Genomic DNA, 26,873 nt, shown 5'->3' on the forward strand with positions numbered 1-26,873 from the left:
GGAACCCCCCAGCCCCCCGCCCCCCTAACCGCAGCTCAACGGCCGGCGGCAGCGGCGGGAGGAGGGGGGCGGCGGCCGGGGGCCCGGAAAGGGCCCGATCTCGGGGATCCGGGCTGGACTCCGTACCTGGGTAGGAGGCGAGAATGAGACGGGCGGTCGGGCTCGGCGAGTGAGCCGGGTGAGCGGCGGTGACAGCCCCACAGCTCCAGCTGCTGCTGCTGCTGCTGCCGCCGCGGCCTCCCGGGGAGAGGGGCTGGCACTGCCGCGGCGGCATCACTGACCGGCCCGGGGCGGGGTGGTTGTGGGGAGGCCCAGGCGTGAGCAAAGGAGCAGCAGGCGGGCGCCGGGCCGGGGAGGAGGAGGGGAGGACAAGGATGGGGGGAGGGGGGCGACCACGGGCGGCCGGTCAGGAGGGAGCGCAGAGAGGAGCGCAGGAGGAGCAGGCGCCGGGGGAGAGATGAGCAGGCGATGGATGTGTGGCATGCAGAGAGGAGAAAGAGGAGAAATGAAACAAGGGGAAGCAGAGAGGAAAGCAGGCGCTGGCAACCCAGAGGAGAAAAAGGAGGAGCAGCGGGCGGGGAAAGCGAGAAGGAAGGAGGGGCGCTAACAGGTAGGGAGGGAGGGAGGGATGAGGGAGCACTGGACGCGCCGCCTTGCGCTTCGGGGGAGAGCGCTCTTAAGGGGGAAGCGCTTCGAGGAAGACCTAGCCGGGGACTGAGCCCAGGAAAGAAGGCGGTGGGGTCTGTGCCCGCGCCTTGCTCCCCGAGGCCTCCGTCTTCGGGTCGGGGAGTGGGGGTTGGGGGGCTCACATTTGGCTTTCTGCGTTCAGGCCAGGAGAGGAGAATCTTGGCCGGACGAAAGTGACTCGGGCACCTTTAGGAACTCTCGGTGCCCCGGAGCTTTCGGGCAGCTCTCGACCCTCGCGCGTCTCCAGGTTCCCCAGGGACGCAGGTCCTCGCTAGGCGGGGCAGCTGGGGCCCCGGGCGGTCGAAGCAAGACTCGGGTCTGGGAAAGCCAGGCACGTGGCCGGCTTTCTACCGGGTCCCCCACCCTCACCTCAGGGCCCCCCTTTTCTCGATCAAGTTCAAGCTCGGGATCCTCGGCGAGCTGCCCACTCTCTGCCCCCTCTCCTCCCCTCCCCCTCCCACTATTCCGCACCACCTCGCCTCTTCGCTCTTCCTTTGTCTCTTACCCACCACTTAGTTTACACCCACTCCTGCACCCCTCCTTCCCCCAGGCGGGCGCCTAAGAGTCCAGGCTGGGCTCACCTGTCCGACCCAAACATTTCAGCGATCCCGAGCGCCCGCCGCCGGCTCGCTCCTGGTTCCCTCCCTCCGGTCATTGTGCTCCTAGACCACACCGTGCGAGCTCCTTACGGCGCGCTAGCTCCAGTTGTAAAGTAATGGGATAATATCAAGAATGCAGCTCTATCCCAGACCTGGGCGCGCGCTGTCAGCGGAGACAGCATCGCAGGAGGGAGAAGACCCACGCGAATCAGAGACGCGGTCCTCGGCGTAGACAGACCGCGTCCACCTGGGGTGATGGAGAAGGCGGCCTGGGGCGTCACGGGGCGAAGACAGGGGGCCCTGGACCTCCGAGCAACCTCAGATTCAGCCTGAAACATAACACGCTCGTCCCCAGACAGCAGAATTAGAGCTCGACAGAGAAGATGGGCCAGGGGCTGATGCCTCCCTCCCCAAATTAACACCCTCCGTTACAACAGATTAGCCTTCAGAAAAACCTTATACTTTAAAAGGGTTGGGGAGCTGCTCTCGTAGAATTCTGTGAGGAAATGGCCAAAAATAAAACAAAACCCCCAAACGATCCCACCTCCTGATTCCTCTGGTCACATCCGAAGAGGAAGGGCAATTTCTACTGACTTTACGCTACAACTCATTCACAGTGGAAACGGTAAAGAAGAGAAAACGCGACAGCCACCGCGATGTTTGCATTTTTGAAACAGACTGCCTTTAACACTCCAACTTTTTTTCTGTAAAAAGCCTTTTTCTTTCTTCCACTGAAAGCTTTGCATTGTGAGCAATCCGAGGTAAACAAGGCTCCCTCTACAGGTGAGAGTTGGAAGTACAATAGGTTCAGAGCTCAGTATATTCACCCATTAGAAAAATGAAAAGATGACAACATATCAAATTAACAATCACACAGACTTCCTTCCGCACATGCTGAAGATTTTACTGTCAATATACAACTCAAAATTTCTTTTTAAAAGCGGGTCTAAGCACGTTATTCATTAGCACCTTTGTCCCTGAAATCAAATGTGTTTTCAAATCAATTCACTCTTCTCAGTTTTCTCAGATCTTTGCTTTGCATCCTGTGGTGGGAGAGTTTGGATGCTTTGTTACTGGAACATCCACACATACTGGTGCCCAATAATGATTTCTGGAATTAGTGCCCACAACTCTTCAATTCATCCAGGGAAATGTAGGCGTTTCCAACATGAGAACCGTTTTTCCTCACTCCGAAAATGAGAATTCAGGCCCAGGACTTCCCATCTCTTCCCACTTTTCTAGAGACCTTTGACTTCTCCTGGCCCAAGTCACTATTTCACAGCAGTGGTGGACATCTGGTCTTGAAATAATAAAGCCAAATCCAACTGAAGTTCAAAGGTGGACTTGAATCCAGACAACCTATTTCTTCTCTGACTAATAAAAGAGAGTACCGCCCATGAGGGCAGAGAAGTGATTTTCTCTAAGCATGAAATGTGAACTCATTTACCATCCCTGAGATAAAACAGCCCCAGCCCCGCTCCACCCACAAAAAGCAGTTGGGAGCCCTGGAGAAACCTGGCTGTTTAGCTGCACTGGGAATTAGTCAAATTTTATGTGTGCTGAAGCCGGCAGAAATCTCCTGCAGGAGTACTGCTCCTTGAGTAACCTTGGGTAGGTTGCTTTCCATGTCTCTGCGCCTCTGGACAACTCCCTCGATCCTTAAAGTGGCCACAGCATGGGGCTTAACAAAGAACGGCATGACCTAGTTCTTTGACCACAAATTCTCCCAATGATGTGTCCTAGTCTGGTGGGAGATTGGGCAGAGAAGGCTGCTCCTGTCTGCTTAAGAGGGCAGTACTGCCTTCATGTCCCCTCCAGGCTCTGCAAACAGTGGGTGCCTTTGTAAGGGAACAATTGGCAGGAATTTTGCTCTGTGATGCTTCTTAAGCAGCAACTCCTCCAGGCAGCTTCCCATATAAAACAAGCCTGCTCCACAAGTGGGGACCTAATCATGGGAACCAGGGGGTTGTTAGGAATAACAGGACTTAGTGTGACCAGAGCAGATGCTCTTCAAGCATCTCAAAGCATTTAAAAACCCATTTATTCCTACAAATTACTTATTAATGACAGAAGAGAACATGTACCTGCACAATGGAGAGATCTGGCAGACCTGCCCCAACCGAGTGATCAAATTCAGCAAGTGGGACCACGTGAAACAATGTGCTCACCTCCTGAAGGGATGCAATGACACACAGCATCACCTATGTCGTATTTTCCCCCGAAAAGCTTAACCTGGATCTGATCATAACCTGGATCTGTCCTGAACTCGTCAAAAGATCCACAGTCATTAATTTGATTGTTCTAAATCATGAGACTAAAGAGAAATAACTAAATGCAAAGTCTGAATCTTGGTTAGATCCTAGAGATAAGGAGTGAGGTAGAGACGGGGTGAAGAAGAGGTAGAGGGTGGGGGAAGCGGAGGGTGGAGTGGAGACAGGGGTTGCGGGTGGAGACCAGTGTGGGCTCTGGGCTGAGTTGTCAGGGAAGGCCCCTCCCAGGAGCAGGTCAACATGGGCCCTGACCCTGAGATGGTGGAAGTTGGCAGCTGGCTGAAGATCAAGTGTGTGTTGGGGGGTGGGGTGGGGGGAGCATGCGGGAGGGGAGTCTTCTAGGGAGAGGGAACAGCTGAGTTGGTGCAAAGGCCCTGAGGTGGGAAGGGCCTTGGCATGTTTGAGAAATGGAAAGGTGACTGATGCGGCTAGAGTCAGTGGGCCAGGGCGAAGGTGAGAGGAGAGGAGGGTGAGATGGCATGTAGGGCCGAGCACGCAGAGCCTGGTACATCACAGTGAGGTGTGTAGGTTTTATTCTAAGAGTGAGAAAATGATGCAGTCTGAGTGATGTTTTTAGATCAGAGGACATGAGATTATAAGCAAGAGTGGCAGCGGGGAAACCAAGAGCGTCTAGCTAAATGAGACCAGTTCAAATTCTGGCTCTGACACTAGACAAATGATCTTGGGCACCATAGTTAAACCTCTCTATGCTTCAGTTTCCTCATCTACAAAGTGGATAATAAGATAGTGTGTTTCGTGTAGTCTTTGACACCAAAATATCCCCTTTGAAATGAGAAACCGTGGTATCCAGCCTCCAAGGTGGCTGCCGATGATCATCAACTAGTTTCACACCCCAGTCCCTTGTCACGATGAACAGGGCTGTGGAAGCAATGGGCTATTGTGGAAATGAGGGTATGTGACTTCTGAGTTTACTTCATAAAATATAGTTTAATCTTTTCCCCAGAGGGAATACTTAGTAAAATGGTAGCTTTTATCATCATCACCAGGATTCTAAGTTTTCACGATAATGGTCATAACTCTCTCCACAAATGCTGTGCCAGTTTACTCAGCCATCAGCAATATCTGGTGGTTCTCATTTCACTCTACACTTGTTGGCACTTAGTATTAGCTATCTCTTTTATCTTTGCCAATCTGAAAGGTGAAAAATAGCATCTTATTTTCCGTTGCCTCTCTTCATTGGGAATGTGAGCATATACTTATGTTATCATGTGTTTTTTGGTCACTTGTATTTCTTTTTCCTTTTTTTTTTATAACGACCTGTTCATATTCTTTTTTCCATTTCTCTACTTGGGTTGGTGGTCTTTTTTTTTTTTTTTTTTTTTTTGTAAGAAGTCTTTAGAAATGAAGGAAATTTACATTTTGTCATATATTTTACAAATCTATTTTTCTTTTATTTTGTTGATGATGGGATTTTTTTGCCTTATCGAAATTTTATTTCTTCTTCCTCCTCCTCCTCCTCCTCCTCCTCCTTCTTCTTCATCTTTGGAGCTTTTGGGTTTTAGGTCAAAACAAGCTTTTTCCACTCTAAGATTATAAAAGTAATTCACCCATATTTTCTTCTAAAGCACTTATAGCTTCATAACAGTTAAATCTTTATTCCATCTGTAATTTATCTTCATATAAGTTGTGAGGTGAAGATCTAGCTTATTTTTTTTTAATGACTACCCAAGTTGTCCCAATACCATCTTTTAAATAACTGATCTTTATACACTGATTGGAAATGCCATCTTTATGTATACTTATTTCTCATTATTTTTTGGAATTAACTATTCTACTCTATTGATCCATCCCAATAATTATAGCTCTAGAATATACTTTAATATCTGATTATCTGATAGGGCAAGTACTCACCTCTACCCCCCTGAATTATCTCTGCCCCCAGCATAATGAAGACAATTAAACCCATGCCACAGTAAAGAAGTGCTCTAGGTATGGCACAATTATATAGAAAGGAGAGATGTTTCTGCCTGAGGGACTGGGTAAGGGGGGGTTCCTGGAAGAGGTGACATCTACTCTGAACCAAAGAAGGCAGGAGGAATGTGACAGGTGGCAAGTGGGGGAGGGCACCCTGGCAGGGAGAGGGACATGGATAGAAGCACCACGGGCTTCCCATGTGTCTAAAGTCAAAATACTTGCTCTGAAGGTTGGGTTGTAGCTCAGCTTATCCATTCATTCTTTGCATTCGCTGATTTTTGCACAGGTGGCTGCGACTTCATAGGCAGTTTGACACCTTTGCTGAAGTCTGGGAGACACTGTCCAATACTGTTTCCTCATTCCTTCTCTATTTCTATACTTTCCCATGAAGAATATAACTGAAGAGCCCAACGTGTTGAAATACACTTTCCTGACAGCCACCACAAAGGCCAAAATTAGTTTCATCAATCTCTTCAGAAATGTTGCTTTAAAATGTTATCAGTTAATCTGTGTTCATGTCACGCTCATACTCCAAAACCTTCAATGGCTCCCAGCTGCTGGCAGAATCAGGTTATAGCTCTCTGGCCTGGTGTTTGAGGCCTTCCACAGCCCTGCTGGCCGTATATCCTTCTGTTCTAAACTGTGAACTCCGGTTCAGACAGACTGACCATCTTCTGCCCCCCAATCACCCATGTGGGATCCCCTCCACGCCTTTGATCATGCACGCTTTTAGGCACATGTTCTTTTGTTCTTTCCACAAATGTGTTTAGACCTGCTAACAAATGCTAGGAACCATAAGTATGGGTGATACGACCATGAACAATACAGACATAGGTCTGCCCACTTGCAGTCTGCGAGCCGGCAGGAAAGAGATATTAAACAAATGACCACACAATTTCTGGTCATAGGATGTATATTCAGTTTGTTCTTGACAGTTGTGGGACCTGCTAGGAAGGAAGTCCCTGGAATGTGAGAGAGACATAGTGGATCCTGGAGGGCTCCACTGAGGAGGTGATGTTTAAGTTGGGCACTAAAGGGTACCTAGGCATTCCCTAGGTAGAAAGATGCTTTGGGTACTCAGCAAAGACATCCTTCACCCCAAATCTAGGCTCCCTGAACTCAGAGTACCAATCTCACAGACCACCCAGCTGGCTCTGGTGGCAGCTCTCAGTTAGTCTTCTGTCACTTAATGTGCCCATGATACTTTCCGTTTCCTGCATTATACCTCATCTCTCCAAATGGAAGTGAGCTCTCAAGGGCTGGGATAGGCTCTTAGGTGACAGAGTCCCAGCGACATCTTGCACAGAATAGGGATTCATCACTGCATCGCTCAGGACCCCATCCTGCCCACTACCCAGCACAGCCCCGAGGTCTGTGACAGAGCTCTGAATCAAGCACACCATCCTCAACGTAGGCCACACTTTGTAATTCCCACAGAGCATGCATCATCTTCTTCTCCCTTCCTTCCTTCCTAGCAACTTTGGAGAGGCTCAGACAAAACGCCAAGGCCAGCTACAACTCAGCCCTCTACTCCTGGGTGTGCACACAACAAAATGAGTACTGATGGTCCATGAGGAACACATCTAAAATGGTCAGAGCAGCACTATTCACAGTAGCTCCAAGTGTCCATCAACAGAGAATGGATAATTATGGTACATCTATACTGTGGAACAGTACTCAGCAACAGAAAGGCACAAACACCACAACACAGATGAGTCTCACAAACTTATGCTTGTAAGCAGAAGAGCACATGCCATAAAATTCTCTTTATACAAAGTTCTAGAATAGACAAAACCAATCTATGCTATCAGAGGTCAGGATAGTGGTCACCCTGGCTGGGAGTAGTGACTGGAAGGGACACGAAGGGTCCTCAGGGGGCTGACAATGTTCTGTTTCTTGATCTGAGGATTGGTCACAGGAGGTGTATTTGGTCTATAAAAATTTACCGAGCTCTCCACTTAATGACACGTGCTCTTTTCTGTGCATATCTTATACTTCAATAAAAGTTTGAAAAAGGGAAAAAAAAAGCCGAGGCCAGTGACAATGGCTGAGCAGCTTAGAGCGTGGTGTAATCAATTACAGTGACCTACCATAGACCAGGAGCCCATGCTGGCTGGTAGTACATGTTACCTTATTTAACCAGCCAAATAACAAGGACAATAGTAACTGCCATTTTACACATTATGAGTAGGGGCTCACTGAGGGAGATTAAATGACTCATCCAGTCACCCAACAGCAAGAAAATGGGTGCTCAGAGACCAGGGGACATGCCCACAGTCACAGCGCTAGAAGCGCCGGTGGCCATGCTGGGGTTTGAACCAGGGTGTGTTGGTTCCCACAGTGTGTGGTGAGCCCTGCTGAGCTGGGACCAATGAGCCAGACCACGTGGTGCTGCCCCTCACCAACCCCAGCAGAGCAGAAAGCAGCAGCCACCAGAGCAAGTCGGGGCCCACAGGGAGCCAGAGGTTTCCCGCCGGCTGGGAACCGGGAGTGGGCGGGGCCCGCTCTGCTCTGGTGGGACTCCAAGCCTTTTCCATGCAACCCCTGAGGGAGGCCGGCCTGGGAAAACCCCTGGGCTGAAACTCTAGCTGGCTCCTCAGCAGGTGACTGGATGACAGGTGAGGGCCTCTCTTCAGGCTGTAGGATGCTAACTCACCCTAGCTCCAAGGAAGACATGCCGGGGAATGGGAGCAGGCTACCGAGAGAAAAGGGCAGGCAGCACTTCCCGTTTCAACCCGAAATCCCACCATGACAGAACCTGCAGCTGGGGTGTGTGTGTGTGTAGGGGGGGTGGACCTGGCATAGAGAACCTGTCCAAACCTTAGTTACACCGATGATGATGATGACGATGATGATGACGATGTGAAAAATAAGTAATGAATATTACAGGCGTCAGTCGACAAACATTTTATTGAGCTCTGACTGTGTGCTGGGACCCGACCCGCGTGCAGGAACTGGGGTGGTGAGATAAGCAGACCTGGGCCTGCCCGCATGAGTTGGAGGGTGCTGGCATGGCTGGGGGCCTTGGCTTGTCCGTAACCTCACGAGCACTTTCTTTTTCCTTGTCTGTTCTCCCTCCCCTTCCCTTGAGAAATAACAGCATTCACGTCAGAGGTAACAGGACTCTTCCTCTCACTAACTCTACGGCTTTGGACCAGTTAAGTTCTCTGAAACTGAGCCTCGGTTTCTTCATGTTCTCTGTGGGGGACCTGACACACGGAAGGCCCTCGACAATTGTTCCGGCTCTCCTCCTTGCCTCTCTCCCCTCTTCTTCTCCTTCCTTCTTGGTTCCCCTCTCTTTCCTTCTCTTACTATTCTTCTCCTCTGCCCGAGCTTTGGCACCTTAACACTCAAAGGCATTGTCAAGTTCAGCTGATGGCGCCCAGGCCATGGCAGATATTGTGAACTAATTTACCTGATACCCAAACTCAACAATTTCTCCCTTTCCTTTCTCAACTACAAAGTGTGGGGAGATGCATTTCTTTCCCAGCCTCCCTTGCAGCTAGGGGTGGCTATGTGATCTTGTTCTGGCAAAGAGATGTTAACAAGAGTCTATGGGCAACTTTCTGGGAAAGCTTTTGCTTTGCTGAACCAAGCTCATACCACCCCTTCTCATCTTGCTCTCACCTTGAATGTGGATAAGATGGCTGGAGCAATAGCAGCCAACTTGCAGTCAAGAGGAAAAGGTCAACAGTTTCACAGAGACCAAGCCAGCACTGCAGACATTAGCACCAATAACGGCTCCCTCACTCTTCTTGTTTCAGGAGTTAAAAAAAAACTTCACGTTTTGCCATACGGTCAGCTAGGATTTTTATACTTTTAGTCACGAGTATCTCTGACTGACTCAGAGGGCTCCCTGTTTGTGGATGGACTGGATAGCAAGCCCCCCACTCCCAGGTGGCCTTTTCTCTAGAGTGTTTGACTCCTCAAAGAGACTGAGGAGGGGGTGTGTCCAGGTGCTTGTGCTTACTGTGGTGCTTAGGGAAAGACGAGCACTTACTTCCATTACCTATGGACTCTGCAGGAGGGAAAGGTGTCAAGGCTACTGCACCGGTGTGCCCAGGTACCTCTTGAGCCACAGCAGTACTCCAATTAAAGAGTATCCTCTGTTTCTATCCTATTTTTTCTTGAGGCATTTGAAGCCATTCGAAATATCCGAGCCTTAAAACGACCATGAGCCTAGCAAGGCATGGTGTCTGTTACTCATTGCTACCCACGAGGAAACTACAGAAGAGACAGGTGTGCCCAGCTGAGCCCTTCTCCCCAGCTGTCTTCAGTATCCCAGCTCAGGGCTGTCCAGGCCCTGTTATTGGGGTGCTGCAGAAAAGTAAGGAGGGGCTGCCTGGGGGTGAAAGGGATGGGAGGGCAGAGCCCTGGGCCCCTTTCCCAGCTTTGCCAGTGACATGCCCGCCAGCAGCTGACCCTTGACATACTAGACTTCCTCTCCAGAAGAGTTTCCTTGAAGAAAGGGGTTCCTCTGTCAAAAAGCAAACTTTGTAAACCGCTGAAGTCTGGCCCAAACCTGCTGTGCCACTAACAGGGAAGATACGGCACGGAGAAATGAAAGTTAAGACAGCTGGTCAGGGGCAAGGCTACGGCTAGACCCAGAGTCACAGGACCCTCCCTTGGGTGTTCGTCTCCACTTGCCATCGCCCCCAGTTAAGCGCCCGCTGTCCTCTGGCAGAGAAAGATGCACCCGGAGGCTTCGCATCGCAAACTCTGGACCCAGCCGGCAGGCCCTGAGAGCGCGGCCTTCTGCAGACTGCTCCCGCTTCTCTCCCCCTCGCTTCCTCTGTCCTCGCCCCCTCGTCGCTGCCATCCCAGAGCCTTTGCACTCACTGCCTCCTCCACCCGGAAAGTCTTACCCCCTTCACTGCCACAGGGCTGGCCTCGTCTTATCATTCTGGTCTGGGCTCGACGCCAACTCTTCAGAGAGGCCTTCGCACCCAGAGGTGCAGTCTGTCAACGGACCCCTGTTTCGATTCTCGGCCCCAAACTTCTCACTTTTGTATATATGTACATTTTTTTTGGATTGAGTTGTTTAGCATCTCTACAGCCCGTGAGCTCCCCAGGGTTCCTTATCTGTCTCATTCACTGCTGAATCCTCAGTGCTCGGAATAGTGTCTAGGACATAGTAAGAAGTTAAAAGTTTTTGAATGAACGAAAGAGGAAATTTTTAAAAAACTATACAAACAGGGTCGCAGGGAGGGCAAGGGTCTGGTGGGCTGTGAGCGGAAGCCATGGGCCACTGTCTCCTCTGTCAGAGTCAAGGTGAGGGAGCTACCAGCCTGCTGGGGGTCCATGCCCGGCCACCCTAAGGGAAAACAAAGCAGCCAGCACAAATTCACAGCACAACACTGTGCCATCCCACCCTCGAGAAAGAAAAAGGCCTAAGGCTCGTTAATGAGGTAAACACAATCATCACCAGGAAAAATCTTGGCTGTGCTTCTTCGGTCCACCCAAAGCCATTATCTCTAATTGATCTCCAGACATCAGCTGCTGAAGCGTCTGAAACCCTCCTGCACCCCTCCAGGTCTGGTTACAAAGCCCCGGCCCACTCACCCACCCACCGAGTGGGGTCAGGTCTCCTGGAGCAGCTCTTTGCTGGGGTGCAGAGACCTGTCTGGGTCCCATATGAGAAGGAGCCATCGGGCTGCCAAGAGTCAGGGTGGGTCAAGAACCTGTATAAAAGCCATAACCAATAAATGCTCAGCTGCCAGGAGCCACAGCCTGTATTTCAGAGCCTTAAGCAGAAGGCTCAACAAAGCCACCAGGGTCTCACCCTCAGAAAAATGTGACTTTTTAGGAAGGCTGGAGAAAGCACCCTGCCCAAAGTATCCCACTTGCTCTAGATGAGACATTCTGAAAATAAGTTAGGAGTTTAGTTATTAAAAAACAACAAAATTCCAACAGGACTTAGCCATAAGACACTAAGACCCCTCCAGGTCTCAGTCAAGCCAGGCGCAGAGCTGGCCGGGGGTGGCGGGGAGGCACAGGGTCAGTCATAGGTTCAGTGACCATCTGGATGTATTGAGCCGCCCCTTCCTGGCTCTGCCTGGAGAGATGCTTCCTTTCCTGTTGGATCGCTCTTATCCTTAGAGACAGAGCAGGGTGTCAGCTACCCAGGGTGCCTCGCAGGGGCGTTTACAGTGAGAGCTCTAAAAAGACAGAGCTGCAGCCTCCCATTTATGGAGGCCCAGGTAGCAGCTCCTGACCTTGCTCCAGGCTTTTCCTTTGGCACAGATAAAGTATCCCCAGGCCAGCTCTGCATGTAGGATTCTGCACATGGCACCAGGCAGCTCTCCTGCCTGCACCAGTAAATTATAGGCACTGTGTGCATTTTTTTTTCCTAGATAATGAAGTTGAAAGGCCACATTGGTATCCTTGCATGGAGGGGTGTGGGTACAGGCAGCCTGGAAGGAGACTGAGCCTTTAAGAGCTGATGGGGACAATGAGCTGTTTAGGTTCGAAGTATCTCCTCCATAAGATACTTAACTCCCTAAGGCAACTGGCTTTTGAGACAGGATGTTGGTTGTTTTTTACTTCTTTCTCACACAGGTTCAGGGAAGCAGGAGGAAAAAAGAGATTCGGACCTCTCTGAACCCAGGCTGCCCTGGAAAAACAGCCATAATGTTCATTTTCTTTGAGTGTTTGGAAGCTGCAGCAAGTTTCCAGGAAGCACCCGAGGATTCTCAACAATATAAACTGATCACTAAAATGATGCCCTGTAACAAAGATGTTAGACAATGGGTTTTAGGCTTCCTTCTTTGTCTTCTCAGAATAGAAGTTTCCAAGAAAACTTTTCCCATCAAGTATAGAAATGCCCTATTTTGCTTGACACCACCTTTAAGAGGATGGGAACGCTGGCCTGTCAATGTTTATTGCCTCCAGATTCCAATACTGGGATCATGATGCTCCCGGCTCGCAGTCCACCCCTGTTTTTATGTGTGAATAGAAAGGCCTGTGGTAACAGTGTCTTAGCTTAGTGTTTAGTGGTGACGTTAATGGTGCCTCTGAGGTATTTTTCCCCCCACCAAGAAGGGGATGCAAAAATTTTTAGGCATTAAACAATTTTTTTCCCAAATAACTATTTTTTCAAGCCAGGAAAACTTTCAAAAAGAAGTACAACAAAGGTAGAACCATTTCTACTAAATATTAAAACATATTAGTCATAATGCTTGAAACAGTGTAGAATTAGTACATGAGCAGACAAAGAGACCAATGGACTGAATAGAACTAGATTCTGTTTCAGATGGAAACTTAGTAAATTATCAAAGTGGCATCTCAAATCAGTGGGGAGAAAACAGATTCTTTAATAAATGATACTGATACAAGAGGGTAAGGCAAGATCTGTGTCTCAGAATGCACCAGAATAAACTCCAAATATTTTTTTGCTCTGTCAGCTGACAGGGTCTAAAAGAAAGGACTCCCCAGTAGCAATAAGCACACCTAACACCCAGATCTTGGTTTTTAATTTGACTCTCCAATTTAAGGAATCTGAGCTCCTTAGAGATACGGCCGATTGGGGCAGGAGATATATAAGATGAGCCTGGAGCATCTTGTAGTGCCTAAAAGTAAAGAAATACTAAAACGAAACAAAAGGAAATAAAATCCTACTCCCCCCCAAAAAAACCATCAATAAGGGTATTGTTGAAATAGTACAGGAGCCAACTGAAAGATTTCCCAAAACTGAAAGAATTTGAGAAGAAAGAAAGAATTGAATTATAATCCCAAATATAAAACAAGTAACTATATAAATGATTGCATGATTGAATAAATTTATAAATGAGGAAGGAGAGAAAAATCTCCCAAGCACGAGAATTCCAAATAACATACATGGTGGATGCTTTGCCCTTAAGGAGAGAAAAAATAACCCCCCATGCCTTAGGTGTGGGCTGCACAGAGTGACTTCCTTCCGAAGTGTACATTATGGAGAAGATGGGAAAAGAGTAACTCTACAGTGATAAAACCTGACAAACATTATCTCAGCCAGGTGTGACCAAGGTCAACACCAACAGTTATGAATCATGTTGACATTACGTCGCCTTGATATGAGGTGGTACAAATGGCACTCCGCGGTCTTCCTCCTCATAACCCATAACCCCTGTTTTCTATACCGATAGTAACATTACACTAATCCTCAAATTCTACAAAATACCTGACCAGTACTCTCTGAAACCGTCAAGGCATTTAAAAACAAGGAAAGACTGAGCAATTGTCACAGCCAATAGGAGGCTAAGGAGACATGACAACTAAATGTAATGTTATATCCCAGATAGGGCTGTGGAACAGAAAAAGGACATTAGGTAAAAACTAAGGAAATCTAAACAAACTACCGGACTTTAGTTAACAGTAATGTATCAGTATCGGTTCATTAGTTGTAACACATGTATCATACTAATGTAAGATGTTAATAATAGGGAAAACTGTGGGGGGGATGAGTAATGTGGGACTTCTGTACCATTGTCTCAATTTTTTCTCTAAATCTAAAACTGTTCTAAAAAAAGTCTATTAAAAAAAACGAAAGCACCAAAAGAAAACATGGAAGTAGAGTGGAGTTAGCCTTTTTAAGACTCAAATGCAGAAGCCATTAAAGAAAAAAAAAATTGATGCATTTGAGTGCTTAAAAATGAAAATGACAAAACATACACGCTATAAAACAAGATCAAAATATAGAGGGCTAAGGTTGGGGGGAAAAAGAGGCTATGGCCGACTCCGGGAATGTAAAGAAAGAAAATATAATCACAGTATGCTAATCGGCTCAGCTATGAATAATATACATATAGTCACAAAAATATAAATAATGATAGTGATTTATCTAAATAGAGAAGTATAGCTACATTGAGGGATGGAGGAAGGAGAAATAATATGTGTGTTTATGAGAGGGTGTAAGAGTGTAAATACTGATTTCCTACAGCAAAAAACTAAACAACAACAAAAACAGCCCAAATTGAAAAATCAAGAACTAGCAGTATGAGCATGTTATTTAGAAACAGGAGGTAAAATACTACAAGAGATAGCTGAAAACTAAGAAAAAGAAGCTGTCTCTGGAGAGTAAAAATTGAAGTGGGGTGTTTCAGGCAGGGTCTGCTGTGTTTTTTATATGGTTTTTAAAGTATGTATTCTTCTGACAAAAATAGAAATGCATACAAATAAGCAAAAAGAACGAGAAAAGATAATGGGCGACCTGAGAAGCTATTTGAGGGTGAGCCACACTGGGGTTTTGGGGAGGGTCTGAGGGGCACAGGGCGGAACCTGCACATCTTCTCACAGCACAAATGCTCCAAGGATCATTCTTTGCCTGGAGAAATCCAAACAGCAGCCTTGGTCAAGGTCAATGTTTCGGATGCTTTTTGTTTTTCTTTTTCTTGCCGCAGCGCGAACCTTCCAAGTGCCCGAGATTTACCGAGACAGGAAAAGGTTTGGACTATAGCTTCTCAGATCTTGAAAACTGGGGCCGGTGGCATTTCAGGCCTTTCTCAAGCTCTCATAGAGGCAAGCTGGGCCCCCACGACACAGCTACGTAACAAGTAACAGCGGGCTGATCCCAGACGCCTGTTGAGGGGGTCTGAGAAGAGGGAGGCAAGAGATGGAGCAAGAGACGGAGGCCAGCAGTGGACGAGGAAGGCCAGGAGTTGGGAACAAGGAGAAGAGGCTGGGAACTGAGAGAGTGGTCCCAGCATACCTCGGTGGGTAAGCCCAGTGGGGAGAGGACAAGAGGGACCGGGCAGCTAAGGCAGCAGACCCCACATTCTCACAAATTCCACACAGTCCATCCCATGCACATTTCCAGAGAGCAGACACTGATGTTCAAAGTTTGAAGACACCGGTCTAGAGAAGTAACTACAGCAAGACAGGAGCAAAAATTGCAAAAGGTAGCGTCATGATGGGAAAGATGCTGAAGGCTATGAAGGAAAAATGCTGCCTCTCACAGCGAAGACTACGGTGTTCTTTACGTTCAGCAGGACCGACCGACCTCCTCAGCCTCCCCGAAGGGCAGACCTCTAAGGTTAACAGGCTCTGAAATATCTTACTGGGAAACCGTGCCTTTGACCTCTTTGCCCTATTTAATGCTTTTTTGCCTTGAACACTTACCTGTTTGATATTAATAGCACTGCCTTCTCTTTTGTTTTCTTCCTCCTTTTTGTGTCATTTAAAAAAAAAAAAGTCTTTCATAAATATCCAATAGATTTTGCCATTATAAAAACAAAAACAAAAGCAAAAACAACCCATCCGAGTGTTTTTGACTCTCTGCAGGGAAATTTAACCCATTTACATTTATCGTGATTTACTGGTGTTTAGTCTTGTTCCTGTTAGCTTATTCGTGTTTTCTATTTACTACATCTCTTTTGGTTGTTTCTTATTTTAGTCCCCTATTTAATTACTCTTGCTGGGCTGATCGAGTTTCCTTTGTTTCTTTTATTTTCTTTAGTGGGTTAGAAGTGCTACATTATATTTCTATTCCATGGAGATTACTCTTTAATTTAAAAGACACGCATTCGAACCTCTGCTTCCTTAGGAGACCATGAAGGGTTTATCCACCCTGAACCGAAGACGGGGACATGGCAAAGTTTCCATTCTGCTATTTCTCCCCTGAGCTGCAGGGCAGCCTGAGAAAGGAGAAGGAGGGAATCATCACTGCTCTCAAGCTCCAGAATCTGAGACTCTGGGTGTCAGAGTCAGCACTCTGCTAAGGTGGCTCTCCACAAGCAAGAGCCCTGTGAGTCAGGCACGGCTTAAATAAGTGACAGGCCCTTACGGCGAAACGTATTAACTGCGTTTCTCTTTTGGGGCTTGCCCATTTTCTCAGGGTCCTTGTGAGCAGTAGGAAGGTCGAGAGTGTGAGCACAAGGTCACAAAGAGGGGTCAGGACTAAGAGGGAGAAGGAACAGAATCTTGCTCCGATCCCTCCCCATCCCATGACCTAGTCCAAACAATACTGGTGAGAAAGTGAATGTGGTTAGCCGAAAAAATGGAACCAACCCAAATGTCTGTCAATGGATTCATGAATTAACACAACACAGTCTATCTGTACAATGGAATATTATTCAGCCATGAAGAGGAACGCGGTTCTGCCACAGGCTCTAACACAGGTGAACCTTAGAAACATTAAGTGAAATAAGCTGGACAGAGGACAAATTTTACACAACTTCACTTATATGAAGTATTTAGATAGTCAAGTGTATAGAGACAGAAAGTAAAAGAGTGGTTACCAGGGGCTGGGAAAGGGGAGATGGGGAGTTATTGCTTAATGGTTACAGAGTTTCTGTGTGGGGGTGATGAAAAAATTTTGAAAATAGATAGTAGTGATGGTTGCACAACACTGTGAATGTACTTAAGGTCACCAAATTGTACATCTGAAATGGTTAAAGTGGCTAATTTTATGTTACGTATATTTTAGCACAATTAAAAATAAAGTGAATGTGGAGTGCTTTGCAGAGTGGGCCTGTTTCCTTCTCCACTTAGGTGGACAGGAGCCTAAGAAAGTTCTGCCCTCGATGATGCTCATTTCCTGCCTGAATCCTCACCTAGCTCCCCAGCACTGACCGAGGAAAGGGCCAAAGGGCCGCCTCACCCCACCCCTCACTTCCAAGAAAGGCCCTCGCTCTGTCTCCTCCCCCTCCGCTTCTTCCCGCCCCTCTCCTCCTTTCCCGCAGTTGGCTCTGGCCTTCTCCAGCCCATGTCCTCTCGCCTGCCCCCACCTGGGCCCTCTCTGCTTGCTCAGAACTCATTTAAAAATGTGCGTGTCTCCTGAACCACCTGGCAGGTTCCTGGACCCTTCCTATTTCTGTTTTCTGTCCTGGGTTATAGTTCATGGCTATCTTGTCCTCTCTACTAAGAACAGCTCCTTGAGAACAGCTCCTTGAGAACAACCGTACCATCTTATTCCTCTTTCTGGCTCTGGTCTCTTGTATAAGGTCATTCACTGTGTCTATTAAACCAAAGTTGCATAATGATATTACTGGCAATAGCAGTAGAGGTCATTGAGACTTCCTCCTTGCTTCTGATGTGCCTGGTACTGCGCTCAGCACTGAGCTTGCTTTGTCATTTAACTCTTGGAGTAACTCTTAAGAGGTTGGTGTATTATTATTACTCTCAAGAAACCGACAAAGAAAAAAATGCACAGAGAGGCGAAGCAATTTGCCCAAAGTCACACAGCTGGTAGGCGGCGAAACTGGTAGTGTCGGCCTGATTCCAGGGTCTTTGGTTTAGGTGGGTGGGCTGGAATTCTGCCTGAGGACAGTGCTGCCCCACACCGGCCCACAGAAAGGAGCAGGAGGGCCCCTGGGCAGGGGCTGCACGCCCTGAGGCCCTGTGTGTGTGTCAAGGAGGTGGAGTCCTGCCCCTCCTCCCCCACCCTCCAGGACCCAAGGAAAACTCTGGGCTAAGAGCTGGCGGTGGAGGAGAGGCAGAGGTTAATGGAAGCGAGTAAGAGCCTCCATCACGCGGGCTTAAACAATGGAGCCTCGCGCCACTTCACACGCTGCTGGGAGAACCATTAAAACCATTAGCGGGACATTAGCGCTGCTCTAAGAACTGGAGAGAGGGGAGGCGGAGGAAGGTGCTGACAGCCGTCCTGCTCCGGGACAGAGCGAGGAGGGGGTGGGGGGGCGGTGCGGGTAGTGATGTGGAAACCAAAAAAGAGCCAAGCAGGGGGTGCCTTGGGAAAGTCGCTGAACCTCCCAGGGTCTCAGCCTCCACTTTTATGAAATGAAAGTACGTGTCGGGGACAGGAACACAGATGATTTGTCTCTTTCCTTCCGGATCTGGATCTGATTTCTACAGTGGGGTCTCAGTTCAAACACTGAGATCTCAGGAATGATCAGGATAACGTCACCCATAATGTGGATAGCAAAGTACATATGTGCCCCTACAGATAACTGAGACTTCACAAGGTAGAGGTGACCTCTCCAACCCCAACCCCAGACCACCCCCTCTCTCCCCGCCAAATTCCTCTTCTGGTATTTCTTTAGGCATCGTATATTTAAGGCGGTCCCAGTTCCCAGGCCAAACAAAGCCTGCTCTGCCAGCATCTCTGCCAAGGACGTTTTCCCTCCACTAGCGCCGTGGGCGATACTCACAGGCAGCACACCCATTTCAGATCCTAATGAGCACGTCCGCATCCAGTAAGTGCGGAGAGAGGCAGGGCTTGGGGCCCCAGCAGATGCACAGGTTCAGGGATGGAAGAGATCTGACTTTCAATTCAATTCACGTTAGTGGTTGTGTGACCTTGAGCAAGTGCTGACTCTTTTCGAGACTCAGCTATGGCATCTGTAAAATGAGGATAATAACGTGACCCGGAAGAGTTGTGAGGGCAGAGGGTAAAGTGTGTAAAGTGCTGGACACAGAACACATGCCCTATTAATGACTCGCCTGCCTGAAACAGCGCCCACCCTGCTTGCTCCCTTGTCCCTCCTCTGTTCCTCTTCTGGGCTCTTCCTACAGACGCCAGTGTTGATTTCGATTTTCCTTGTCTCTCTCACTGAACTGTGAGAGCTGGCGGGGCAAAGACTTGGCTCTGTTCACCACTGTCTCCTTGGCACCTGGCTCAGGTGCACAATGGATGGATGGATATGGGCGAAGGAGTGAGCAAACAACAGGAAAATTATATAACCAGCTTATTTGGTAGGTGGAAACATCAAGGCCAAATGGGCAAAGACACTGAATAATATGGAAAACCAGCATCAGAAAAACGAAGCGGACTGTAAAATGGCGCACACAGGATAATCGCCTTTCTATTCAATAGTCTGCAAGGGAAGACACCAAAATGTTCACAGTGATCTGAGTGGTGGGATGATGGTGATTTTTATCATTGTGCCTTTGCTTTTTGGCTACTGATTTTCTACTGAGGCTGTGTGTTACTTATGTGATTAAATTTTAAAAAGTATGAAAGAAAACCAGATGAGACAGAAAACAAAACCAGCGGCTGCATGAGAAAGAGACCGAGCACTCCTCTTCGAGCGCACAGCCCTGACAGGGGCCTTGAAAGACCAGCAGTTGGGGCTGGAGCTTGTTGGTTGCCTCTGGGCCTATGAGCTTGGTCTGAACCCCTCCCTCCCTGGGACCTCATCTTATCAGAGAAAGCTCTGAGTCAGTCCACATTCATGAAACCTTCCCACCCTGACCCCTGCAAAAAAATGTATTCATCATCAGTACAACTGAATGTGATTTCAGTTTTACATCTTTATGAGGGTTTTCCCAAGTAAGGCCAAAAAAAAAAAAAAAAAAAGGTTTTATCAGGCTACTCTCTCTTATTTTCAGCTAATTATGGCCACTGTGATGACAGCTCCTGGGGTCTGTGTCTTAGGATGGAGATCCTGGGACGGTGGAATCCGACTCCCAAATATCTTACACATTGAGGATGCTATAAGTATTTGCCACGGTGAATAAGACCTCCAGAAGAATCTTTTTGTGTGTTTGTGAATGTTGCTATTGGATTTTCCTATTTCCTAATACCCTCATGGGGAAGGACCCATCTCCCATATTACTGATCCGACATGACAGCAAGCAATGTGATTCTGTCCATTTCACAAAATCCATCACTAGTTCGTTGCCTGTTCAAAGCAAAGTAAGGGGAAATGTCCTACTTGCCCTACTGTTTGTCTCTTGGATATCTAATGCTGGGGGAAAAAATGAATTATTGGGATTTTTCTCACCCAGAGTTTTTAGATGTAGAGCTTTGTTCAGCATTAATAAAATATCAGTAATCCTGGCTCCTACTGACTTTAGATTGGGTTTATTTTCCATGTAGCCTGTGTGAGTGGTTTGCAAACACTATAGGTATCCTCTGCATTTCGTGGTCAGAGTGATGAGCAAGGAATGAAGCCACTTTTGGAGCCTGGTCTTAGGATGTGGGATTTGACAGCAGTAGAGCCAGTCCCATGGCTGTTTGGATAGGGCCATCCGCCCACCCCAAGGGGAGTCCTGCTTTGATTTTGCTACAGGAAAGAAGCTACTAATTCAAGTATATGTATTTTTAGTTCCAACTCAAGCTGAAGAATCAAAGACTTCTGGGTCCTTGGCCCTTCCTTGCTGCTGAAGATAAATAATCTGGTGAGCAATGTGATTTTTTGTTTTGCCATGTGCCTGGCTATAAAACAGGGATAACAGTGCTGCCTGGGAAGCTGAGGCCTTGAGAACTCACTGCTGCTGTGTGTGGAGTGCTGGGGACTGACAGATGAAAGGCCGTAGGCACGAGGTAGGATGCTGCAGCTTCTGCCACGTGTGGAAGAAGGGTTTGCATCTTTGATCTCCTACAGCACACAGGAGAAAGCTGGCTACTTTCAGAGGAACCCCACCTGGGAAGCTTCGAAGGAAGGCGAGGAAGACACAGTCAACTCCACTGTAAGCAGAGGCCACCCCAGTCTCAGCCTCAGCCCCAGCTGGACACTCAGAGCACCCTGGGGACAAAAGCCTTACCCACAGTCCTTCCTTCCTTTGGGAATTGTCCGAACCTCAGTAGAGCAATTTACCCACCTCCCTTCGGTTCATCTGCAGATATCCACCAAATACCTAACACTGCCTTCACCTTTGTCCTCACTAGTAGAACTCCTCACAGTTTCTGCACCAGCAACAGCAGCATCTCAAATCTTCATGGGTGCCATCTTACCTTGAGCCACGGGGCTCTTGTACAAGCTGTCCCCTCAATCTGGAGCTCTGTTCCCTTCGGATTTTGCTCTTAGCTAAAGCACCCCTTTCTGAGGCAAACCTTCCCCGACCCCTGCCTCTATTCATCCCCACCCACATCTAAGTACTCATAGCACCACATGTCCAGCTGCATGGCACTTGTCACAGCTGCACCATGATGGCTGATTAATATCTCCCTCCACTGTTTATGGCTACCTGCTATGAGCTGGGTATTGTGTGTGATTTTTTTTTTGTTAGTGTCTGTCTCCCCCTAGATCATAAGAAGAACCAGGTGTGGTGCTCTTTGCTCATCCCTAGCCCATGGAGTAGGGCTCCATAAATATTCATGGAATGATGGAACCCTCGCCAATGCACCTAGCCAACAGTCGTAATCCCCCTACCCCCAACGGTAAGAAATATAACAGGTTCCATTAATGACGGGTCATACGTGGGCTAGGCTGACCACTACTGGTTCTGGTGGTGGTCTGGATCTAATGCCATTTCGTAGGAAACAAAGAGCCATGGGGCTTTACTCCGGGCTATTCAAGTGGCTCAGCACTTCACTCCTCAAGGTGACGGATGAGAATGGATGATAAAAATGTGTGAGAAGCCAGGTGCCTGTGACAGTGTGGATGGCTCTAGGGAAAAAAAGACCGCGAGTCCCTCTGCAGAAGTCAGAGGAGCTCTCAGGCTGAATCTGCTCTGTGCTGTTTAGATTTTCTCACTTACTAGCAGCCTTATTGCTTCCATTCCAGTACAGATACAACTTTACCACCGTGCTATAAAACCCCAACACCATTGTCCCCCCTGACATTATCTCTGATTACGTGACGTTTGTTAGGGATGCGACCATCGCAGAACAGACGCTCTCGGGTGAGAAGACGTGGGAGACACAGACGAAAACAGCTTTACTACCCGGAGCAAAGTTTACTTCATTCAGCCTTTGGGGGCTGGGCACAGTGGACACGCCATTCCTTCTCTTTAGGAGAGTACAAACTCAGTATGTTCAAGCCAACCAGCTCAAATCTTCCAACTGGGTGCTACAGCCCCAGATGCTACCTGAACATGTCCTGCTACATCACCTTGGAGCTGGCCATGGAGCCATCTATCCCTTCCCCTCCCCCTATGACAACACTTGCTCAGGTTGTCAAGGAGACCAGAGGAAGCAGGACAGCATGCACCCAGGGCTAGAAATCAGACTTTCAATGAAAGAACCCATTCCCCTGGTCAGGCTACAGAGATATGGTAGATTCAACGCCACAAGAGATGACAACACTTAAAGCTGGAGGTGAGAGATTATTACCCTGGTTTTAGGCAGTGGCAGAGGAAGGGGGTGGCAGTCACTCGTCCTCTTTTGAAAGACAGTCAGGATACTTGCTTTGCAAAGGGCTAGAAGGTGGACTGTGTGGGGAGGCAGGCAAGAGTGGTTTTCTTTTAATAGCCTGTTTCCAGGGTTCCTGACAACCCTTGGCACTCCACAGCTGGGGAGTCTTGGACAGCCAAGGGCCTTATCTTACCCGGGCCATTCGCCAAGGCCCATCCTCCTGGCCTGTCTGGGCCCCAAGAGTGACAGAGGCCACAGGCTGGCAGCCAGGGCCCCCCCTCTTTCGTCTCCCTGGGGAAAGGAGGTGAGTGACATAGCAGACAAAGGGCAAAGCAGAGAAAGAACCACCCAAGAGCCAAGGTCTGCGGCTCTTACCCTCCCCCTCCCTTGTCCCTGCCCTTGGGGAGAGTTTTGTGAAGCCTGAGCTCCCTGGGTTTCACGGAGACCCAGCAGGCCGTCTGCCCAGCAGACCCTCTAACTAGGAACACATTCTTTCCCTCCCCTCTCAGCCTGGACTGCACAGCCCAGATAACCAGATAAGGGCCTCTTTGATTTCCACTGTGTTTACACAGGCAGCGGCCCCACATCTTGGAAAGGATCAACCACATCCAGGCAAGTTAGGACGCCTCCAGGTGGGGTGAGGGGTGACAGAGGCCTTACCTGCTCCTGCGAATTCATCACACGCAACTTCATCTGCTTCAGGTATGTGGAGGTGAGCGGCATGTTGTAATCAATAATCCCGGAGACCAGAGGAGAGGGAGGCTCGTTTTCTGGCAGAAAGAACAAAAGGAACCCCTTTTAGTCTGTGCTGCGGACCACCGGCAGGGCAGCACACCCTGTCCCCCACATGGAGAACCTGACACAGAGTCTGTGCGGAGGAAGGACCAGGCCAGAGGTCACAAACTGGTGGCTTACCCACCATACCTAGCCCGTGCAGTTTGGACTGCATGACACCGAAAATATTTTTCAATTAGGTGCCAGGGTGTATTTATCTATTTTTAAGTTTTTCAGTTATAGTTGACATTCAATATTATATTCGTTCAGGTACATAGCATAGTGGTTAGACATTTATATAAGTTACAAAGTGATCCCCTGATAAGTCTAATAATACCCACCTAGGTCTGAGTCTTTAATAAGAGAGTTTACATTTAAAAAATCAGGATATTTGGCTTCTTTGGGAAATGGAAGGTCTGGCTACGCAGGACCCGTATTCTCACCTGGGAAACAAGCGCCGCAGCGGTGCAGCGGCCACTTCTAGGTAAGGCGCGAGCTCTCCATTCTGCCACAGTTCCCACCATTCCCTACTACCGTACACTTTCACTCAGTTCTGATACTTGCTAGGTCCTTGAAGGCATTTATGTTTCCAAACCTAGGAGAAGCCAGCTTTCTTCCTGGTGCACAGATGCAGCCACCACCCCACCCTATCTCTCAGCCCCACGGCATCCCCCCAAAGCACCGTCAGGTACCATATGGCTCGTAGCTCTGGGCCAGGCCTCCGGTACCCCCTTGCCCCCCAAATTCAGGTTCCTCCTTAATCACACACAGCATTATTCCTTCCATTTATTGCTTTGTTGTCCTGAAGATCAAAGCAACGTGTGTTCTTTTTGTAGGGCGTTTGCAAAGTGTGAAAAGATGTAAAGAAAAATTTAAAAAAACCATAATTGCACTAAGCAGCTTAGCATATGCTTCTGTTTACTTTTTTCCCTGTGATTTCTCTTCTTTATGTCCTTGATATAGTAATGCATACAGAAAATTATAGTCTGCTTTAAAATTTTTTTTTTTACTTAACATTTTGTCACAGGCATTTCCCCTACCACATAAATCTTGTTTTGCTTTATAAATATAATTTTTATAGCCATGTACTATTTTACCATAATTTAGTCATCCCCTTATGATTGGCTATCTATGTTATTTTGTATTAGAAGTGATTATAAATAAAACCGCAGAGAGAACATCTTTTTCTATTTATTTATTTTTATTTAAAAAAATTTTTTAATTTATTTTTGCAGGGAACATCTTTGAGTGTGGATATTGGCCCACATTTCTGATCATTTTCCTTTTAAGAACAGATTCTAAGAAATGGAATTCTTGGGTTGAAAGGTAGGAATATTTGTTAACTCTTGAAACCTCTAGGCTAAGCTGCCTTCTGGACACTGCCCAGCCATTGGTTCTGCATCTTAGGTGCCACTGGGTGGCACAAAGGACAGATGAAAATGCCACAGGAGTAAGGAAGGTGGCGAGCATGACGAAGAGGGCGTCCATCACCTTTCTCCCCAGCCCAGCTTCCCCTTCAGATGTCTCCTGCTTTGACGGAGCTCAAAACCCTGGAGCCACCTTTTGGAACCTGTCCACAGTGAGCAGGGCTTCCTTTAGCCATGTAGTTACTTGACGCTGCTTCACTCTTTGCCTGGGGAAACAGGCTTTGTTTTCACCTGGTCTCTGGCCTCCTCCTCCTCCTGCCTCCAGGATTCCAGGCCTTTGACTCAAAGTTTCCCCTGGTGCCTAGTTCTGTTCACCGGCTGGGATTTGAGTATGTGAGCGGGAGAAGTGGGAGAGACTCCTAAACTAGCTGAAGCCTGCCCTCCGCTGTCACCAGTGTGCCCAAGAAACGGGACCAAAGGGGAGCGAGTGACAGGGCCGAGGTGGAGGAATGCCGAGGATAGGATACCCAAGGTGATTTGCTGACCCTGCCACTCTAGAGCCGGAGTTCAGGCCGGAAAGGCCCCTGCAACCTTGAAAACACTACACTGAGTGAAAGACACCAGACACAAAAGGACAAATTTACTGTGCGATTCCGCTTGGATGGACTTATCTAGAACAGACACATTCGTCGCGACGGAAGGTAAAACAGAGGTTATTAGAATTGGGAAGGTGGGGGGGGGATGGAAAGTTATTGCTCTCATGGACACATAGTTTCAGTTTGGGGTGATGAAAAGCTGTTGGAAATAGCGGTGAGGGTTGCTCAATGGCATGAATATAACTAATGCCGAATGGTACATTTAAAAATTATTAAAATGGCAAGTTTTATGTCGTAAATATTTTACCACAACAAGGAAAAAAAGGCCCCTGCAAACAAAGAGGAGAAAATCACCCAAAGGAGAGAAGGGAAGTTCCTACTTGGCAAGGATAGAAAACAGGGTCCGCACGACGGGCCCAGGGACCGGGAAGGCCATTTTGGGGTGGTAGACATCCGGTGACTGCACAGCTTAAATAACATTTCCTATCACATTTCATAAAAATGCAGAACTTTGTTTAGCTTTTTAAAGCTATGTTGTCAAACACAGAATTTTTGTGCTCTTTGAGAAAGAAGTAAATGTCACTAATAGAATGTCTCAGAAACTGGCTTGAAATGGACCAAATATTTGTTTTTTTAGAGAATTCCTCTTGGTTCAGTGGCAGAGGGGTGCTCTGACACCAGTGCACATCAGCCCCTTTGGCACTGATGTCCAGTGCTGTGGGGAAACTAAACTGTGTTCTTGGGTTCTCGTGACCTCTTCTTCTTGCTGTCCCACTATCGATCCAGATCGACCTCCTTAAATTTGGGGGTATGTTGGAATCCGGCACCCCCAAATCAACAGGGTTGGATGCAGTATGTGAAGCAGAAATTCTAGCGATGACATTGAGATGCTGTCACTCAAGAGCCATGGTTTCTGTTTTTAGATCGTGGGTCTTCGGATGGAGAATTCTGATGTTTCTGTTTCATTTCCTCAAGGACAGGGTTGTCTGGTGAAAAACTATTAAACAATATGGTATGAGAGAAGCACCGCCCCCTCAAGTGTGACCGGTCAGAGCCACAAATGAAGACTTCATCAGGAGTCATGGTGACTCTTGGTGTTTGGTCATCCACGGAGGCCAGGTGCTGTGTTCTTTTACTGATGATCACCCATACCCTGCCTGAAATGCCATGGCTGCTTATGAGTTCTCTTTAATGAAGCCAGGTTTAGCTTGGTTTTGGGAGGGGTGGGAAGGAAAGGTAGCTGGCATGGTGCTCTTAGGAGGCGGGAGAAGGGGTCTTTCCTTCCCAGCATATCCACAAATTAGAAACCGCTTCTGGTTCCCTGAGGTGAGCCAGGAGTGCTCAAGAAGAGAAGGCAAGATGCCCTGGTCTGGGGAAGCTAGGACGTCCTGAATCGCGCACACACATTCATCAGAAAGCAGTGTGCCATGAAATGCCCACATCTGCAGTTCCGCAAGTGAGACTTCTGTCGGGAAGGCAGGACTTTGGCAGGCAGGGGAGAGTCCAGGTAAGGGAAGGCTCCAGGGATCTGACTGTAGGAAGTCAGAGCTCCGCCACAGCACAGTGATGAGAAGGGCAGGAAGGGTCTTCGGGAGTGGGGAGCCCCACAGCTCTGGAGGTAATAAATGCCGCAGAGAAGATCAGCTTAGGAGGAGAGAGATAAGGAACACGGACCAGTGGGAGCTCCGTGGAAT

General features: G+C 48.0%; 1 protein-coding gene across 3 annotated transcripts in view; it reads right to left on the bottom strand.

Annotated features, from left to right (window-relative positions):
- NOL4L (nucleolar protein 4 like) overlaps window positions 1–26,873 on the bottom strand; it is a 122,449-nt gene that overhangs the window by 36,687 nt on the left and 58,889 nt on the right. The window contains exon 4 of one of the 3 annotated variants that reach the window (XM_039864057.1): window positions 23,103–23,212. In XM_039864057.1, coding sequence (XP_039719991.1) covers window positions 23,103–23,212 — 110 coding nt within the window. Of the gene's footprint in view, window positions 1–126; window positions 346–1,268; window positions 1,398–23,102; window positions 23,213–26,873 lie in introns of those variants that run through there. The other 2 variants (XM_039864060.1, XM_039864059.1) reach the window with 2 other exon arrangements.

This window comes from Pteropus medius, unplaced genomic scaffold (assembly GCF_902729225.1).
Source record: "Pteropus medius unplaced genomic scaffold, Ma_sr-lr_union100, whole genome shotgun sequence".
NCBI classification, from domain to species: domain Eukaryota; kingdom Metazoa; phylum Chordata; class Mammalia; order Chiroptera; family Pteropodidae; genus Pteropus; species Pteropus medius.